We start from the raw sequence: 22036 nt of genomic DNA, 5'->3' as shown, positions 1-22036 counted from the left end.
CATTCCCATAACAGGCAGACTAATATGCCATCTAATCCCAAGGCTGTGTTTGCATGGGGATTTCTACAAAATTTTAAGCACTTCCATCTCTTCAACCTCTGTTCTCCCATCAGTCAGTGTCACATCTGGCATTGTAACATCACAACCTAGATGGTACATCCCTGCAAAATGCTCACTCACTAATTCAACTGTTTAGTTTGCTTTTGTTACCTCCCAGCCATCAGCACTTTTTAAAGTCGTCTTTCGGTAATCCTTCCTTCTTTCAATTACCACATGGTGAAAGAATTCTTTAGAATTTCTTTTGGCCTTATCAGCTAGCTTTCTCTCATAATTGGTTTTGTTCTTTCTTACCATACAGGTCACCCTTCTTGTCTGTGTCTTGTACTGCTATAGGCATGCTGATCACCTTTTTCTTTATGTTCTTCCCAGAACTTCTTTGTCTGTAACTCTTGCTTAATGAGACCATTCATCTATCTGACTCCTGCTTTTATCCTTTTGACTCAGGATATACATTTGGATACTGATTTCTTCAGCCACTTGACCATCTCCCATGTGCTACTGTCTCTCCTCTCCAGATTCTTTTGCCATGGTACTGCTGAAAGCTGACACCACAGCTTGTCTAAATCACCTGCTATGTAATTCTACATGTATCCCTTATTAACAGAAAATTCTACATCTGTGGCAATCTCCCAGGTCAAGACTACATGATCACTTTCCCCCAAGCAGAGGCAGTGTAGCTAGACTTGTAAAGTCCTCTGATGCTGTGATCAGATCTAGCACTCTCAAATCTTGTCTTCCTGCCATGGAGTTGGACTGGTATCCAAGCTATTTAGGATTCTTCTGATATTTTTCTTATGAAATACTAGATGAGACATGCAGTGAGCTGTTTATTTATGATATCATGCAGTTGATTGAGGACTTTGGTAAGTACATAGAAAATAAATATCGAGAAGGTGGCAAGATATTCTGGAGGTTGTTGAAGAAGCCAAGAAATCGAGGAAAGAGTGCTTAGAAGAATTAGTAAAGATGATATGAAAACTGGAGAAAAAGAAATCCTTGAAGTATAGAGTAATTACTTCGAAAAATTGCTAAATGAAACAAGCAGTGATAGCACAGTGGTAAAAAACACTCAACAGGCATACAGTCAGGAATACATATCCATACTTGAAGTAGAAAAGCCATCCAAGGCTTGAAATGTAGAAAGGCAGCAGGAGTAGATGATATTTGACCAGAAATGCTCAAGCATGGAGGTATAAAAGTTTTACAGTGGCTACACTGCATAGTTCAGAGGGCCTGGACAGGAGGACAAATTCCAGATGATTGGAGTAGAGCTCTCATAGTACCCATATATAAAAAGGAAAATAAAACTGATTGTGAGAATTACAGAGGTATTGCTCTACTGAGTGTTCCTGGTAAGATATATGCCAGTATACTTGAGAAACGGTTGAGAAGGATTGTGGAAGAGAAGCTCGGTGAGGAACAAGCTGGATTCAGGCCAAATATAGGTTGTCAGGATCAGATATTCACTTTACGACAAATAGTTGAAAAGTCATGGGAATATAACAAAGATCTGTATTTAAGTTTTGTAGATCTTGAAAAAGCATATGACAAGGTGCCAAGAGAGAAGCTATTCAAAATGCTACAGTTGTATGGTGTCAGTGAATAATTATATCAAGAATTATGAGAATGATATCAATGAGAATTACAACTCAAATAAATACTTAGTCTTTATTTGAGTTGTAAGTCAGCAGTTAAAATTGAAAGAAGTACAGGGAGATGGTTTAATGTTAAATTTGGTGTCAGACAAGGATGTACATTATCATATGGATTACGTTATTGAGGAAAGTGGTATTAAACCTGATATCAAAATTGATGTTAATGTCAGCTCCTTGCTTTATGCAGATGATGTTATACTTCTAAATAAATCCGCTACAAGTCTGCAAGATTCCCTGACGAAATTGAATAACTGTTGTGATAGATATGGTAGGAAGGTCAGCAATAGCAAGACAAAGATAATGAAAATAGGTAGAAGCATTGAAGATATCAGCTGTATTGGGAATGCAGAACCTATAGAACAAGTAAATCATTTCAGCTACTTAGGCACGATTTTTAGTGAAGATGGTAAATTAAAAATGTAAATAGACAACAGAATCAACAAAGCTGGTATGGTAGGAAGTCAACCGAATAAATTTGTATGGAATAAGAGAAAAATTAGTCAAAACACTAAATTTGCTGTATACAAGACCGTGTTCAAACCAATTTTAACTTATGGATCTGAGAGCTGGGTCAGAAGTAAAACACTTGACCAAAGATATATGACACAGCAGATATGAGAGTCCTGAGAAAGATTAGGGGTGTGAACAGATGGCATCAATGGCAATATCATATTAAAAACGAGGATATTAGGAAAAACTTGACATTGTCAGCATCCAGGAATGCGTTAGCAGAGCTAATCTCAGGTGGTATGGTCACTTAAACAGAATGGGCGAGGTAAGATTAGCCAAACAAGTGTTCTCTGCCAGGTTGGCAGGAAAAAGACCCAGAGGAAGACCAAGATCTAGGTGGATTGATACAGTAAAAACTGCCTTAGAATATAGATATATAAATATTAGATCTGACAATGTTGTTGCTTTGACAAGTAACAGATTAATTTGGCAGAAAATTGTAGGTAAGAAGTTAGTAATGATGTAAATTTTTCATGTAGTACTATCATATCCTATACACCCTTTGAGGGTAAATGTCAGGAATTTGATGATGATGAAAAGTTTTAAAGTAAAAATTTCTTTTTATTTCCACTTCTTATTGCTGAACTGGTTACAGTTGGGTTTAGTTTAGCCCTGTCATAATTTATGTCTAATAAAAGAGAGGCTCTCTAATTAACAGATAATATATGCACTTCTAAGTTATATTTCTTTAAGATTCTTATAACGAGTATAGTCTTAAATTTTGAATATTTATGAGTCTGAGAATTAGTGATATTAAATGCATAAGGAACTTCTAAATTATATTTCTTTAAGATTCTTATAACGAGTATAGTCTTAAATTCTGAATATTTATGACTGAGAATTGGTGATATTAAATGCATAGGGAACTTCTAAATTATATTTCTTTAAGATTCTTATAACGAGTATAGTCTTAAATTCTGAATATTTATGAGTCTGAGAATTAGGCTTTAAAAATATATGCACATTAATACTGAAACTATAAGAGCATGGGTATTATGAATATTGTACTTCATTACATGGTATTGATATTAAATTCATAGGGAAACAAAAAAGGCCAGCAACAAGAACTAAGCTCTGTTTAACATAAAAAAGGTATTCTAACTTTGGTTATATTTGGTTGAAAACGTTTCATGATACTGTTGTAGTTTCTTGTGTAATCTTTAGAAGGATGAATCCCATTAAAGAGTGTCTTCATGGTTTCTTGGAAGCAGATGGGTTATCACTTATACCTGGATGTGTTTCCCATGGCACTGCTGTTTTTCTTTCTACAAAAAAAAGCTGAGTCTTAATCACATTTCAGTCCTGTGTGGATTAGCCAGTAAGTGAATGGTGGATTAGTAAAATGATCATTTCGAAAAAGAAAAATATTTTTTTTAAAGACTTTAAATTTGCATACTTCGAGTTATTTCTCATTAAGATTTGTTTTACACGATTGAACACATCAGTGTCTGGGGAAAAAATTATAATTTTTTTCTTATTTGCACACTCAAGGTTTTTCCATCCAATCATCATTATTCTTATATTTATTCAAACATAATATTTGTTACTTTGCAGGTATGAATTGAGAGTTCGATATCTGCCAAGTGATCTTCAGGATCTCTGTGAAAAAGATAAAATAACATTTAGATATTTTTATGAACAGGTAGGTTAAAAATGTCTTTGAATATTAATAGTTTAATCTCTCATATAGTGGAAACTTTAATATCTAATTCCTTTCTTTTAGACTTACACGGTGATCAGCATACATTTTGGAAAATTATGGAGACAACTACTGTGTTTTGAGTAAAACTTTAGTTTAATATAAACCAAAATCAACACTCAACGTTTTGACCTTCATATCAAGATCATCTTCTGGAGCATATACACTATATACAGAAAAACAAGCCCCAATACAATCTACATGGTTTGCTAACGTTATTGATCAACCGTTACAACAATTATTGCCCTGACCTCTGGTGGAAAAAAAAAAAAAAACCTTTACTACATCAACGCTCGAGTCCTATTATTATTATCTATTGGTTACAAAATTACATTGGGCTGGAGAGCAACATGTTTATATATATATATTAAAAACATAATTATACATATAAATTTAAACCAGTTGGTCTGGAATAGTTTCCAATACTAGCTGAAAGTTGCTTAGAGTCCGAAATATTAAGTAGGCTGAATATGTGCCATCCAGATTCTTGGAATTTTCATGCCACCATTATTGTTGATATTCAGGTCGTTAATCAGAATTTTGCAGGCTTCTTTCAATTTTCTTTCATACCAGGTTTCTGTATGGTGTAAAGAGCGGGTACTTTTCCAATCAATTTGGTGTAAGGTGTTGAGAGCATGCGATCTGAGAAGCCTGCTTCACCAAAATTGTTATATTTAATGTGTCTTTTTTTTTTTTTTTAATGTATAGGGATTGTATGTCCAGTTTCACCAATATAATGTAAGTTACAGGTGCAATAGATGCAATAAACTCAAGGATGTGCCAATGGGAGGAGAGGATCCTTAGAGGAGTTGAGTATGTTTTTTAGTTTTGTAGGTGGTGTAAAGGTGGCATTGATATTATAATGGTGTAGGATTCTGTTGATTTTTTCTGATAACCCTTTAATGTATGGGATGGCTATGGTTTTACTGTAATCTAGATTCTTTTTTGATAAAGTTTTATGAAGAACTTTATTAATAGTATTTTTGTTATAGCCATTATTTATGTGTTGCTAATAATTTTTAATTCTTGTTTAAGAGCTTGCTGATTAGAGCAAATTGTTATAGCTCTGTTTTTAAGGGTGTTAATGAATGTCTAATAAAAGAGAGGCTCTCTAATTAACACATAGTATATGCACTTCTGGGAGTGCATATGTTATGTGCTATGTTAACTAGCTTCATATTTTTGTGATGGGTGGTAGTATGATTTAGCATGTATGTATTGGCCAGTATTTGTCAGTTTGCGTGGTAGACCGTGAAGGATAGACCGCCTGAAGGAAGATGTGTATCCAGGAACGGGAGCGAGTTCTGATTTTCAATTTCAATACCTGTTTAACTTGTACAGCGAATACATTTTAAGAATGGCAGGGCTGGAGGAGTCTTCAGTTAGAATTAAAATTGGCAGAAGAAATATTAATAATTGAGGTATGCAGATGATCCACCTTGCTAGAAGAATGTAAAGAAGATTTGGAGGAATTTATTATGAAAGTTAAAGAAGAAAGTGCTAAATATGGCCTTAAACCTTACCTCAAAAAGACAAAAGTTATGGCAACATGTGAACTTAATGATTTTGAAGCAGATGGGGAGAAAATGGAAGTAGTTAGCAATTTTCTGCTCCTAGGATCCTGAATTGATAAAGATGGGTATTGTACTGAAGAAGTTAGAAGAAGATTATTACTTGGAAAGAAAGCGATGTCAAATTTAAGCAAGGTCTTTAGAGATAAAGATATTAGCCTCACAACAACACTCAGAATCGTGAAAGCAATGGCATTCCCTGTGGTACTGAATAGATATGAAAGTTGGACCCTGAGAAAGAGTGAAAAAAAAAAAAAAGGAAGATAGATGCATTTGAATTATTGGTTTGGAGGTGATTACTAAAGAATACCATGGACTGCAGCAAACCAATAAATCAGTGATAGACAGAATAAAGCCAGATTGCTCCTTCAAAGCTATGATTATCAAGCAAAAATTGTCATACTTTGGACATATTATGTGAGCAAATGACAGTCTGGAGAAGATGATGGTGCTAGCTAAAGTTGAAGGTAGCAGGAGAACAGGAAGACCAAGAATTAGATGGGTTGATGGAGTTAAAGAAGCAACTGGAATGCACCTGGAAATGCTGAAAGATATGGCCAGGGATAGATCTGAATGGAGAGCGCATGTTCATAGAAAAAAAAAGTGGCATTAATTTGGAGGAAAGTTGTTGATAAGAAATTAGTAATCAGGTAACTTTTTCATGTATTAATATCATATTTATCCTGTACACACCTGAGGGCACATCTGTTTCTCCAAAAATAAAGAACATTGTTTATACAATCATCTCCATAAATATTTTCTACAGTTATTTGCTTGAATGTTTTGAATGAAAAATGGAGGAAGCTCTGTTTTGAAAGACAAAATCGAAAATTGCTAAATATATTTATCCTACTACTACTGTATGCCTTTTATTCAAATACTTTTTTACATTGTGCAAGAAAAGTAGAATATCTCCTTCGCATTTGTTTTGTGCTGTTTTGTGCAGTGAAATTTAACCTTTCATTTTATTGTGCACTTTGAACCTTAAAATATATACCTGTGCATTCTCTCTTAAACTTCTAAGCACAGATATGAAGAGTATCTAGAATAAGAAGAATTAATTTGTTGCACTGATGGAATCATTCTGTTCAAGATTATTGTTATTAGTGAAGTATGGTTAGCAAAGGTTAATGTCCTAGTAGGAATACATATGGAAGAGTGTAATGTGTTTTTGGAGGATAGACAACAAAATGGAATGCTGGAGTGTTACTTTTGATAGCAGATAAGTTGTACTTTTTCAGTATAGAGAACGAGAAAGGAAATGACAGGGATGGATGGCTTCAAGAATACACGAGGTAAAATTGGATACAACAGGAATTGTTTTATTTTTATGACTCTTGCCCAAGAAAGGTTAGTAAACAAAGTTTTGTAGTTGTAATCCTATTTTTATTTCATTGGATATTGCAACATGATAGGTAATATAAAGGATATAAAGATCATTTGCCTAAACATTTCCAGATGTTTAGGCAAATTAGCTTAACTAAGTTCAAAATTGATAATCATTGTGAAATGTTCCACCTCTTGTAATATAGATTGTACAGGGGAAATTACATGTGATAACGAGGGAATTGTATTTCTAGAATTCTTGAAGGATAACTATTTTAGGTGGATGTAGTATGAGCAGAGGGAACAACAGTTAAGAGTTTTAGATTTGATTGTGATAGATACATCACTAGTCCCCTTGTCTCCTTAGTGAGAATGATCCTCTTGGTCTTTACTTGGGGGTTGACTGAATAGGAATATGGAAATCTCAGGGAGGAGTTTATGTGAACTTACAAGTTAAGTGATCTTTTCAATAGAAATCAGCTTTAGACAGTACCATGGAGAGAAAAGTTGGAAGAGAGGTCAATAGTGTATGAGAGCTAGCTAAGAAATAATGCTAACAGTAATGATTAATTGCATACTTCGATTGAGAAGTTTTGACATTGCAATTGTCAGCTGTAAATGCTAATGCATATATCTAAATCACTAGAAAGTAGTTTTTCTTTAGTTTGATCTGTAATAGATTTTAAATTAAAATATTTTAGAACAACTGAAAAGCAGTTCCTTCAGTTGGAAAACATTAGAAACATCTATTGCATATAGTAAATTTCAAAAACCTTACTTTGAAATTGCAAGAGAATAATAAAAAAAATTTTTGAAACTAATCTGTTAATCCCTCCCCCGCCATGCCGCACAGTACTGTTATGCCAGAGGTTCTGAAACCTCTTGTGTAAGGACTAATGTTAAAAAAAGTTGAGAGGGGATGTGAAAATATGTACATATAAAGATATTTAATTTTTCCACGATAATTCTTCTTTAATCTGGTTTAAGCATAATTAGCATTATTTGTTTTGCTTAATACCTATAGTTAAAAATAGTATAGTTTGTGATTTTTCTCTCATTGAAAAGTACATATATTATTTATTTTTTTTAATATCATGTTTCAATAGGTGAAAAATGATTATCTGAAATTGGAATCCAGCATTGATCAGGAAATGGCTATTCAGCTTTGTTGCATAGAGATTAGGTAAGTCATGTATTAGTTCTCTGGTATATTTAGGTATTGTTATTATAATTTTTTTATTGATGGATAGAGGGAATTATATTGTATGACTTGCTTCAACCTAAATTAATCCTTGATTAATCCTATAGTACAGTGCTTCCCAAACTTCTGGATGTCAGGGCCCATTTGGAAAAATTTAAATATTTCACGGCCCCACCCTCGAAAAAAAATCATAATATAGACATTATTATAATATTTATTGTATTTATATTCAATACAAAACATACACAGAGAATATTGCAAAAATCAAATGCAAATATTACATTTTTAGCATCTTACCTACACATTTGATATGGCACATTATCTCATATGTATATATAGATAGATATATTGTTATTGTACATTTGCAGTACAAACACATGAAACGTAAAACGATTAGTAATAAAGAAAGAATTAAAAACATAAAAGAAGTTTAATAACAATTTAATGTGATGGATGTGTTTCAATACTGCTACACAAAAAGTCAATATCAGGTGAAATATTTGAAACTGCAATTCTTAGATTTCTGCTTTGAAATGAAACTTATATGAATAAGCATATATTTACTAATATTCATTAAGCGCTGAAATATGCAGGAAGCAAAATTTGTGAACCCACACCAATGTGCGATTTTTTTTCCCATTAAAATATAAAAAATAACTAAAAAGAAATAATAAATAATAAAAATTAAATACGTTTCTTTTCTTTTCGCCAGGGAACCAGGGCTAACAGCGAAAAGTCAGCTACTGGAACAAATCTGAAAACAAACCCCAACTCAACATCACCAGAGTTAAAGATCGGTACTATCAACGTAAGAAGCCTGAATGGCAAAGAAATGGAGCTAGCTGAGGAATTAGATAAGTACCAGATCGACATAATAGGGGTGACTGAAACAAAAAAGACCAAAACTGGTGAGATCTTTCTGAGCAATAAATACAAAATGTTATATTCAGGCAATGACAATCAAGGAAAAGAAGGAGTAGCCATAGTATTCAACACAAAATACGAGGCTAATCTTCTTGAATGGCAGTCAGTCTCAAGTAGAGTAATGTGGGCAAATATGAGAATGGGGAATTGGACAATGAGACTTATTTGTGCCTATGGTCCCACAGAAGGTTCTACTAAGGTAGAAGTGGAGGAATTTTTTGAGGCTTTAGAAAAAGCAACTGACACAATGAAAAAGGAAAAGTTGGTCCTTGTTGGGGATCTAAATAGCAGAGTAGGAAATGATTGTGAGACATACAAAAATATTTTGGGAAAATTTGGAGAAAAGAGCAAAGCTAATAATAATGGCAAATATCTGTTGGATTTCTGCTCAGGACATGGACTGGTTATTACTAACACCATGTTCCAACATAAAAATGTGCACAAATTCACATGGAGAGAAGAGGCTAGGAATAAGAAAAGTCTCATTGACTATGTTATTGTTGATAGTGATGTTTTCTCCCTGGTGCAGGACACCAGAGTGTACAGAGGATTTGAAATTGGAAGTGATCACTATTTAGTCTTGAGCAGGATAAAATTGAATTTCATATTGAAAAGAATAACATGTAAGAAAGTTTTAAAGCGAATAAAAGTTGAGCAGCTCTCAGATGTGAACTGTAGACTAAAATACAGAAATATTATTGAAAAGAAAATGAAAGAGTTTGAGAACAGGAATCAAACCTTGGAGATTCAGTGGCAAACTCTGAAGGAAACATTGGTTGATTCTGCCAGAGAGGCATGTGGTGAGGTTGTGTGCAAGGATAAAAAAATCAGAACTCCCTGGTGGACACAGGAAGTTAAAGAGGCAGTGAAGGAAAAGAAGAAAGCATATCAAAAGTTCCTGGCAAATAAGTCAGCTTTTACTCTTACAGAATACAGAGACAAATGTAAGAAAGCTAAACATTGTGTAAAACTAGCTAAACAAAAGTCATGGGAGGACTTTGGCAAGAATATAGAAAATAAATATCAAGAAGGTGGCAAAATATTCTGGAGGTTGTTGAAGAAGCTTAGGAATGGAGGAAAGAGTGCTGTAAAAGGAATTAGAGATGATAAAGGTGAAATGAAAACAGGAGAAAAAGATATCCTTGAAGTATGGAGTAATTACTTTGAAAAACTGCTAAATGAAACAAGCAGTGATGACAGCACAGTGATAAAAAACACTGACCAGGCATGCAGTCAGGAATACATATCCATACTTGAAGTAGAAAAAGCAATCAAAGGCTTGAAACGTGGAAAGGCAGCAGGAGTAGATGATATTCGACCAGAAATGCTGAAGTATGGTGGTATAAGAGTCTTACAGTGGCTGCACTGCATAGTTCAGAAAGCCTGGACAGAGGGACGAATTCCCGATGATTGGAGTAGAGCTCTCATAGTACCCATATATAAAAAGGGAAATAAAACTGAATGTGAGAATTACAGAGGTATTTCCCTACTGAGTGTTCCTGGCAAGATCTATGCACGTATACTTGAGAAACGGTTGAGAAGAATTGTGGAAGAAAAGCTTGGTGAAGAACAAGCTGGATTCAGGCCAAATAGAGGCTGTCAGGATCAGATCTTCACTTTACGGCAAATAGTCGAGAAAGCATGGGAATATAACAAAGATCTGTATTTAAGTTTTGTAGATCTTGAAAAGGCATATGACAAGGTGCCAAGAGAGAAGCTATTCAATACGCTGCAGTTATATGGTGTCAATGGGGCATTATATCAAGCAATACTTAGTCTTTATTTGAGTTGTGAGTCAGCAGTTAGAATTGAAGGAAGTACAGGAAGATGGTTTAATGTTAAATCTGGTGTGAGACAAGGATGTACATTATCCCCTCTGTTATTCATTATCTATATGGATCACATTATGAAGGAATGTGGTATTAAACCTGATATCAAAATTGGAGATGTTAATGTCAGCTCTTTGCTTTATGCAGATGATGTTATACTTCTAAATAAATCCGCTACAAGTCTGCAAGATTCTCTGACTAAATTGAATAGCTGTTGTAATAGATATGGTATGAAGGTTAGCAATAAAAAGACAAAGACAATGAAAATAGGCAGAATCATTGAAAATGTCAACTGTGTTGTGAATGGAGAACCTGTGGAACAAGTAAAACATTTCAGCTACTTAGGCACAATTTTTACTGAAGATGGTAAACTAAATATAGAAATAGACAACAGAATCAGCAGAGCTGGTATGGCGGGAAGTCAATTGAATAAATTCATATGGAATAAGAAAGAAATTAGTCGGAACACTAAATTAGCTGTATACAAGACAGTGTTCAAACCAATTTTAACTTATGGATCTGAGAGCTGGGTCAGAAGTAAAACACTTGACCAAAGACTAGAGACCGCAGATATGAGAGTCCTCAGAAAGATTAGAGGCGTGAACAGATGGCATCAATGGCAATATCATATTAAAAATGAGGATATTAGGAAAGAACTTGACATTGTCAGCATCCAGGAATGCATTAGTAGAGCTAATCTCAGATGGTATGGTCACTTAAATAGAATGGGAGAGGAAAGATTAGCAAAACAAGTGTTCTCTGCCAGGTTGGCAGGAAAACGACCCAGAGGAAGACCAAGATATAGGTGGATTGATATGGTACAAAGTGCCTTAGACGATAGAAATATAAGATCTGATAATGTTGGAGTTTTGACAAGTAACAGACTGATTTGGAGGAAAATTGTAGATAGGAAGTTAGTAATGATGTAATTTTTCATGTAGTACTGTCATATCCTGTACACCGCTTGAGGGTACATGGCAGGAATTTGATGATGATGATGATGATGATGTTTCTTTTAAGATAAAAAAAACCTACTTAGTCTAAAAATATTTTTTTAATTTGTTTTCATTATTTCATGGGCCCCCTCAACTAAACCTGCACCCCAAGGGGTCTGTGGCCCACAGTTTGGGAAGCCCTGCTATAGAAGCTTGAAAGCATGGAAAAATTTGTGATATAAGTGTTGTGAGCATTTTTTCATGCCAGTTATATTTTTATTCACAGTTAAATAATTCCATTGAAGTGGTTAGTGTGACTTTCACATTGCATCTCATTGTCAGTCTGAAGTCACTATGTAACAATTATTGAAAATGTTCTAAGTAAGTATATATTCCATCATTGCCTGTTGTTCTAAATGGGCTAACATTCATTTTCTATATATAAAAATATAACTTCATTGTTGATCTTTGCATCTGGAAAAAAAACCACAACAAGCTTATATTGGTAACTCACTTTCTTTGTGCTATATGTGTGTGTGGCTTATAAAATTATATAAATCATAAATGCTATTGATTGATTTCTCATTAACATGCTTATAACATATAGGCTTCTTTTTTGTATATCAGTTACAACTTTATTTTTTTGCCTCTTTTGTTACTGGCATATAATGGTGGTGTATTATTATTTAAATTACTTTGTTGTTTTGAAAATTGGAAACACTACTTCTGAACCATATGTCTGGCATTCTTTCATCTGTCATTGTTTTATTAAGATCTCTATAACCATGTAGTTTTCCTACTGCCATAGTTGTATATTTAATTCCTACATTTCTTTCAACGTTATCAAAAATTCTATCTGGGTTTCTATATTTTAGAGTTTGTAAAATATCACTTCCATCATCCCTTAATATCTTCATTTCTCATAAGTATATTTTGATTTTTATTATTATGTGACACCTCCAAGGAGTCATTGTGTGATGGCACACAACTCATTATCTCTTCTGTTCAATCCTCTATTTACGCACATCTCATTTTTATCCATTATACTGTTATAGTTGGTCTCTTGCTTTTTCTAATCTATTCATCTCTTCTCTGCTCAGTTACAATTTTTCTTTTCTTTTTTTTTCTTTTTTTTCATTAATATCTTATGTATGAATATTTTGAATTATTTCAAATATCTTTGAATTATTTTAATTATTTTGAACAAGTTTCCATTTTGGATCTTGTTCAAAATGACTGAATGTGATAATGATAATTTTTAATTCTTTTCAAAATGTTAATAATTAAGTAATTAATAATTATAAAATAAGTTCTAATGAAGATTTAGATGCATCTGACAAAGTAAATTCTCTGAAGTAAATGCAATAATAAAACCAGCAGTAGTCACAAAAAAAAAAAAAATCAAGAATGTATATTTTATCAAAAACATCATTATTATATGGAAGTGAAGCATGAACAATAAGACAAAGGGATAAAAAAGAGAATCACTACAGCAGAAATGAAGTAAACAAGAACAACAGGTTATACAGTAATTAAAAAAAAGAAGTGAAATGAAGACATTGAAAGAACTACACTGCTTGAAAATAAGTCAAGACATCATAATGTAAGGAACAAAGCTGTAGAGCCCACATTAATAAGATTGATATTCAATAAGGTTGAGATCTGGGCTCTGTGGAGGCTAGTCTAGTGTGGTGACCTTCATGTCCACAAACCATGCAGTTACCACAGCAGCTTTATGACATGGTGCATTGTCTTGCTGACAGAGACCGTGGTTGGTCAGTTCTGTAGAAATGCCACAAAGTAGGAAGCATTGCAGTATCCAGAATATTCAAATACCTCTTGGAATTTGATGTTCATGGCACCACAAACAGAGGACTGAAGCCAAACCAGGATGGTATGGTCCAAAACAGGACCATACTATCACACTGCCACCTCCAAATTTCATAGTTGGGGTTATGCACTCTGGTAAGAGACTTTCACCAGGCATCTGTCACACCCACACCTGTTCATCTGCTTGGTAGAGGATTTAGCATGATTTGTCGCTCCACAACACAGCTTTCCAAGCTTCCATGTCCCACCATATACACTCTTTACACCACTGAAGATGATGCTGCTTGTTGGTTTAGGTAATGTGGCACTCTCATATTGTAGTCCTACTATGGAAACCCATGTTGTGAGCCTTAGTTCTGTTTTGTGCAGATTCATGTCCCTACTGATACCCAATACTCTGTTCAACATATCGGTCAACGAATAAAGGTTTTTACATATAATCCTTCATAGTACCCTCTGGTCACATTTGGTGAGTGTGGTGGGTCACCCACTGTTGGTGGCACTTGCAGTTGACTCCCTTCACTTCCATCTCAGATTGGTATCACTGATCTGGGATGGTCCAGTTTGTCAACAATTTGCTGAACAGATAGGACTGCAACATGGCATCCTATAACAATGCTTCTTTATAACTCTGTCAGTTCCTTTCTCACAGCCATTTCACCAAGACACACTTGCACTGACTTGGGAGCATCATATTTCTCCAATTTATGCCAGCTACAAACACATGACTCGTTGCATGGCATGATGCACTGCGCATGGGGATGCCCATTGACTTCTTTCCAAGCTATGTATACCAGACACCAATGGATAAAGATGATGAATTTGAGACATATGTAAATAACTATGAATTGCGATTCAATTATGTAAATATGCTAATGTGGATCGAGCTGTATAATAAGAATTCTTGATTTAATTAAATGGTTTGTGAACAACCCATTGGACAGATTTTGTCAATGCACTAGCCCTAAAATATTCGAATCTGCATAAGATTAAGTAATGAAAAGTTGAATATCAAACTTAGATGAAGTGATTAAGATCAAGCCACGACTGAATTAAAGTACAGATTAACTTTAGCAGGGAATAATAACAATGTGCTTTGTTTTCAGTTTAGCCTCTTATAGCCTTACACTCGATACATAGTCTAACTGACACAGTCAGAAAAACAAATAAATTTTTTAGACTACAGAGTGTGAGCAAATAAGATATAGTAGAATGGTACAAATGGTGGCAGCTGACAATTGAGGCAGTTGATATTTCATGACATTTTACGACGCTTAAAGAAATAATTGAAACAAATTATTACAGAGATAGATGCAGATTAGGATCAGTCAAGAAAAATTAAGTCCATACTGACAGTTGTTGATTTGATTTGGTGGGTGCCAAATGTCAGTATGGGAAAGGAGATGTTATAGTATGGATGTTAGTTCTGGAGCAAAGTTGTGAGCATAGTTGGGAGATTACCATGAGAAGACCTGGTGGCATCTAAGATGGCATCAGTCTTTTTGGCAGAAGGCATAGCAGGAGCTATGCACACTATTTTTGATAAGATAAGAGGTGATTTGCTTTGGTCATTTGTGCAGGAGGGGTGCTATGCCAGAAGATCAGCTTTGATCTCTGGGTGATGTCATAGTGGTAGAAGTAAATTTGTATCCATTGTCCTTGATGTAAGTTCAGAAATCATAACTGCCATTGAAGCAGGAGATGCTCCCCCCCCTTTTGTGTGATGTGGATTTATTTATTCATTTATTTGTTTACTGCTGTGTGATGCTGAAGTTTGTGTCAGAAGCCATTTGTAATATTCTGATTTTTATTTATTTATTATGCCTTATTCCAGAAAGAATTCGGCACGTTGTGAGCAAAATGTTTGTTTGGATCAGGATAGTAGGGAACAGTAGTGTGCCTAATAGAAGAGTTGAAAAATAGAGGAGTAGTGGTATTAGAGACATAAGTAATTGTAATTAGTCAAGTCTTTATACAGCAGTGTGTGTAATTTTTTATATTTATGTGATACCAGTTGTATGATTATTTCTCTCTTTTCTAATGATTTCTTTGCTATAGTAGTATTTTCTGATTTTGTAAGGTATGTATAATCCTTTAAAATTTTGAATGTCATTGCATGAATGTAATTAATGCTTAACTGTAATTTTATTTATGTTAAATCATCTGATAACACTCAAAAAAGTTTGATTTTAAAACTCTTAGGAGATTTTTTAAAGACATGACTCATGTGGCTTTAGACAAGAAATCCAATTTTGAATACTTAGAAAAAGAAGTAGGTTTGCATAAATTTCTCCCCTCTCCAGTTATTATTGGAAACAAGGTAAAAGTTTTTTCAAATACTTTTCTTCCTATTTATGTGCTGTTGTTAAATTGTGAATGAAACTATGTTGTGTAATTTATTTTTTTTCATTCACATTTAACATTGCTTAAAATGTATTAAATGTATTAATCATAATTTGTATAAAGATTATTTATTGTTCCTTAATTAAGGATTACTATTTAAATATTTATTCTAAACTTAACCTACTATTAATTTGTTAAGCAATAATATGTGCAGAATTTATAATAACTAAAATATATATATGATGTAACGAAAAGTATTATTATAATTAATTCTATATGTAATGAAAAAGCTGAATAAGTAGCTCAAATATTCTGTTTATTCTTATTTGTGAAAATTTAATGTTATGTAATCACTTATGTAAGAGTAGAGCGTTGTATTACATTAGCGAAATATTTACGTTCATGCGTTGTCATGGAGACGCATGAAATAAACAAGCACGAGTCGAAGAGTGGTGACCTTGGAACCAAAAAGGAGAGGAAAGATATTATATAAGGAGATAAGATTTTTAATTAGAGAGGAAAGAGGAAGTTTTTGCGGAGCGGGAAGGAAGGTAGGATACAAGCAAAGGAAGTGGAAGAAAATTATAAGTTCTCTAGGGCAGAAATTCATGAGAATAGTGTTTAGAAGTGAGCCAAAACATAGTGAATCATATACTTAGCTGCAAGTGAAGTCAGCTGTGTTGTAAAAGGAAGATTAATGCCATAACCGGATAAAGAACTGGACATTCAATACAAAATTCTGATTAGTTCCAGTTAGTCTAGGATTACGTCTTAATTCTATGTTGCCCTGAGAAGAATCATGTTGAGATTAACTAGTTTGAGAAAAGTAAACAAGGAAAGATATCAGTGCCTTGTTGATATGTTTTTTTTAGAGTAGTGAAGCGCGATTAACAGTAGTTCAGTTAAATCGTTGGAGAATTTTTATTAATGTGTTCCGCTAACGTAAATAAGTTAGTTCATAAGTGTGCTCACAATTAATTGATGTATTGAAGATTGTATCTGGTAAGAGTAGTCATACTTGTTTGTTTATTTTAACATTAACATATCTTCGAAGTTCAAAGTCCGAAATAAGATTGCTTGGAATATTGTCTACCTTGATTAGCTTCCTGTGAATTTAAACATTAAGTACAGCTGATAGATATGTGGAGACTGATTAAATAAGAAGTTTCGTTTTATTAACTTGAGTTAAGAAAGCTTGTGATTTTGAAACTGTGAATTGTATGTGAAAGTTTAGAACATTGAATTGACATGAGTGACTTAGCAAGATGTATTAAGTTATTTGTATTGTTTCGTTTTAAAGCAGAATTCTTGTATTTGTTATATATATCATATATTAAATGTTTTATTTTGTTAATCTAAATATTGTGTTTGCCTGAATTCCCTTTTATTGCACCGTTCATAAATATTCGAATCTTGCAGGAATCCCAAGTGGAATAGTAAATAATTCGGCCTAAATAAATGAGGAAACTGCTAACTTAATTAAGAATTGATCCTACTATTTTATATAGACTAATCTAAAAATAGAGTGGCGCAGTATAATTATAAATTTCTCTACTTTTGGATCGGTGATCAATTTGCAATTAGTTGTTTTATTTATAAGAGTGACTTGAAACAAGATGGTAAATTAGAACACAACATGAAAATAGAACGTCACGACACTGTTATGATGTGTATAAAGCTGTGGGAGGTGGGAGAAGTGTTGAGCAAAGTATTATTATTTTATTTAATTAGTACCTAGAAGAAATAGCTGAAGGAAATATAAATAAATTCTGCTATAAATTTTAGAACTCAATTCGTGTCATTATTATTTCCACACTTTCAGGATTAATTGAAAATCAAATAGGATCTTCCTTCATGATAATGCTTGGTTTATGTCACTGCTTCGTCTAAGAATTATAATAAATGAATTATTAAGATCCATTCTGTAAACTTTGTTTGTTTTCCCTTCAATTATTTAACATGTGTTCATGCATTCTTTGTTTTGCTTAGTTCATAATGAGATTAATGGTAATTTTGTCACTAGTCAAGTCATAATATCAACTGAATGATGCTATTTAGTAATGGCATCATTCAGTTTTTTCCAGTCATGATTATATATATTTGTGATTTATCAATATCTAAGCACTGCCAGTAACCTTTAATAATGTAGTTAAATTTTTATTATTAACTTCTTGTATCATGATAATGGTTTGACTTCATCATTTTCGTTGTGAAATTGCTATTCTGTGAAAATTGAACTCAATGATTCACTTATATCTTATTGTCATATTTCATTGTTTGCACTGAATAATTATATGCTCCAGAGAATTTTAAAATAATTTCATTCATATTTTAGAATAAATAATGAAGGTAATTGAACATGCATATGAAAATTTGGTTATGCTTTATCCGAAGAGTCATTCAGCCTTGAAGAAATTTTTTTGTTTGTTTGTTTTGTTTTTTTCAACTTCATGAAGTTAAGAATTCTATTTGATTTTCAGTTAATCCAGGAAGTGTGGAAATAATGATGTTAATAAGATGAATAGAGTTCTCTTTTATTAAAATGAAACTATTTATTATTATTTTTTTTGTAATAAACATGCCAGGTTTTTAATTTAATTTTAATGATTTAATTTAATGTTAATTTTTTAATAATCCACATCCATTGCTTGGTGAGATGCTTCAACACTTGTACAAAATAATGACTTTAATTTCTATGTTCAGTTGTGTTGGATTCCCAGCCACACTGGAATTAAGAGAAATGACATAGCAGATGTAGCTGCTAGATCAGCTCATACTTTCTCAACATATTGTTTAACAGTTCCTTATAATGACTATACACAGGTTATAAAATCAAAGTTAATTGCCCAATGGTGATACTCCTGGCAGGAAACACTGACAAACAAATTGCACAAGATTAAGCCTGAAATTAAGCACTATTGCAGTCGTCTCACACACTCTTATTTACTGAGGGCTGATGATCCACTTGTGTGAAGAAAATGTAAGACCCGACTTACCATTAGTCATATTCTGGTGGAGTGCGAGTGCTTCACATGAGAGAGAAATGACATTTTTACTTATCTGGCCAAGCCCTATACGCTCAGCCGGATGTTATCAGACTCAGACAGATTGCATGCCTTTTTTAGATTTTTACAAAACATTAATTTATTCAGACATTTGATTATGGATTTGTTTATATATAGATATCACATTGTAGATACTGAACTTTGAATGTATATTTTATTTATGCATTTATCTTCTTATGACTTTGTACATATATTTTATATTATTCACTAATTTATCTGCTTGTAACCGTTTATTTGTTTACCTATCAACACCCTATGTACTGCTGTAACTTGGTGCAGTATGACCTTTCCTTTCTTTGCAACATAAAACCCCAAATCCATCATTCAATCATACAAAAATTGCTATCCTCTACTCCTGCTCCACAGCAAAATCCTGACATAGACTACAGGACTTCATTTTCCATCCCTTACATTGGTAGACTTTATATCAAAATTGCTAGTGTCCTTAGGCTCCCCTCATTGTGGGGCAACAGTCTGTGGTGGAGGGGAGCTTCCAGTGATGGTACTGGCCCTTTTCATTCTTCCTCTTTTTCTTTTTCTAAATTTTGAGTCTTTTATGCTGTCCTATCTTCTAGTCCACTATCACTGGGATCCCATGCCCTGCCATAGTGTTTGCCATGTAATGCGACCCATGGACATCTAGAAAGGGGGTGGGATGTCCTTACACTAGTTTGGTCTCTGCTTTTGCAAGATGTGCAGTCAGTTGGCTAGTGGGCTTGCCTGCAAGGTCAGTGGTGTTTCAGTAAGTTTTCCATCCTCATGGTCCAGGGTTGGGCACAAGGCTTACTGTGGTGCTATCATAGCATCCTTGGTGTTCTTGGCATTCCTCTCCAGAGTGCAGTCATTGCTTGCTGGTGAGTGGGTGTCCATGTGTAGCTCCATAGTGGATGAGAAAGCACCAGCACCAAACAAAAAATCCTGTGAATTTGAATTTTTCATGCTTAGATTTTTCAGGGGATCCTCACAAGGTCCCAACCAAGTACTGATACTAGATACATCACTTGATTACAGAAGTAAAAAACGAAAGACATGACAATAGTATAAATGCACCAGTTTTTCTCATCACCCATGTAACAGATGAAAAGCTTATATGAAACATGTTATCCTTTTTTTATTCAAATAGGTTTAGCTCTGGAAGGATCTCCCAGAACAGTTTAGAACTATGATCTGGTAATATACTTGTGGAAGCAACATGTTGTGCAACATCAATGGTGGAATACAAATTTCATAAATTGCCATTCTCTTCTAGAGGAGTGATATCAAAATAGGATCTTCTTGATATATATCAAAATAGGATCTTCTTGGTATAAAGAAATATATTCAGATCTTAAAGATCAGGTGGTGACTGGTATGAGTCACATCCTGATATGTAAAGGTAGTTACTTGATTTCCACCAGGAACACCATCCTTACTTTTGATACACCTAAACCTCTATCATCTAAAAGCAGGATATCTTAATTGCCCCGTTAGGCTGTATATCTGTAATCCACTAAGATGTTTTTAATGTCAGAAATATGGACATTCCCAAACTATCTGTCTTAGCTCTACCACCTGTGTCTGATGTGGTAGTAAAGAGCATGATAATAAATCTTTCTCTACAAAGGAACTCACTGAGTCAACTCTCAATGAGATCATCCAGCCTACTCCTGTGCATGCCAGAAGTTGAAGGATTACAAAGGATTAAAATAGAACAAAAGATATCTTATCAGGATGCAAAGAAGAAGCTAGTCACCATCAAAACTATTCTGAAATCTTATGCTGAAAGTCATGCCAACAACAATATCACTCCTGAAACAACTCTTAAAAATTATCCCATTTGATGAGAACTCACTTGTCAAGAAAATTATGGCAGGGATCCCACCTGAAGATAAACCACCAGGCACCCCCATAGAAAAATGGATACTTTGTAACCACTGAAAGTGAACTAAACTCACCAAATGATCCTGACATTTGATTACGTATTATATATTTTTCTAGAAGAAGAGATGGATACTGGTCATACAGACTTCCCTAAATTAATAGATAATTATCAGACTGACATAGATAAGCCCTGAACATCTCAGAAATTGGACAAGCCTACAAAGCCAAAACAGTAGGAAAATTTGTACAGTGGAACTGTCATGGGTTTTGCCATAATATTGATGATAAATGTTCTGCTGTAGAAACACAAACCTTTCTTTTTTCTGTCTGCAGGAAACATTTAAAACCCAGTGAGGATCATACCTTAAGGCATTTTACTGTTATTCCTAAGGAGAGAACTGGAGATGGTTCAGTTCATTGTGGAGTAGCTATCCTAGTGGGCAGTCATATCCATTTCCAACATGTCTAGTTGCTACTGCCCTGAAAGCAGTAGCAATTTGCATATCTGTGGGATTTCTTATTACAGTAATGTTCCATTTATTTACCACTGGGTTGTGAGTTAAACAAGATTGAACTTGTTAATATTATATTGCATCTACCTTGGTTCATACTTCTTGTAGGTGACTTTAATGAACATAACAGTCTTTGAGGTAGTGCCAACATGAATGGATGAGGTCATATCATTGGGTGGATCGATAATCATGAGCTCTTCCTCCTTTCTTAATAATAGTCGATAACTTTTTTTTTTCATATGCCTATCTGCTTGTATTCTGCAATAGATCTTATATTCTGCTCCCTTGCCATTTTTCCACTTGCCATTTGGCATGTTGAAGAGAGCATCCATGGAAGCGATCATTTTCCTGTTATTGCACTATGCCTTTAAAGGAACCATGTTCTCCTGCATGATGCCCATGTGGAAAATGGACCAGGCTGACTAGAATACTTTTTCCCATCTTGCAACATTTAATGCTGAAGCAGTTAGTCAAACACCTATGAATGAAGTGGCAGAATATATCACAGATCATATTGTCAAGGTTGCAACAGCCTTGACAATTTCAAAAATGTCATCTTGATTTCCACTCTGTCCAAAACCATGGTGGAATCCAGATTGTCAACCAACCAAAAAAAGATCTATATAGAGCATGGGGTATATTTCATAGATACCTTACCACATTAGATCTGATAGCCTTTAAACATGCTTGTGCTAAACACATTATGTGAGACAGTC

The 22036-nt window shown here is 34.0% G+C and overlaps 1 protein-coding gene across 1 annotated transcript in view; it reads left to right on the top strand.

Moving 5' to 3' along the window:
* The window catches only part of Fak (protein tyrosine kinase 2 Fak), a 316957-nt gene that overhangs the window by 36429 nt on the left and 258492 nt on the right, over positions 1-22036 (top strand). Inside the window, exons 4-6 of the mRNA XM_090402169.1 lie at positions 3780-3867; positions 7928-8004; positions 15743-15860. Coding sequence (XP_090258295.1) covers positions 3780-3867; positions 7928-8004; positions 15743-15860 — 283 coding nt within the window. The remainder of the gene's footprint in view (positions 1-3779; positions 3868-7927; positions 8005-15742; positions 15861-22036) is intronic.

This window comes from Typopeltis vanoorti, chromosome 12 (genome assembly GCF_054136105.1).
Source record: "Typopeltis vanoorti isolate ZY-2024b chromosome 12, IOZ_Tvanoo_1.0, whole genome shotgun sequence".
In the NCBI taxonomy this organism is placed as follows: Eukaryota; Metazoa; Arthropoda; class Arachnida; order Uropygi; family Thelyphonidae; genus Typopeltis; species Typopeltis vanoorti.
This window is presented reverse-complemented; position numbering and strand designations above follow the sequence as displayed.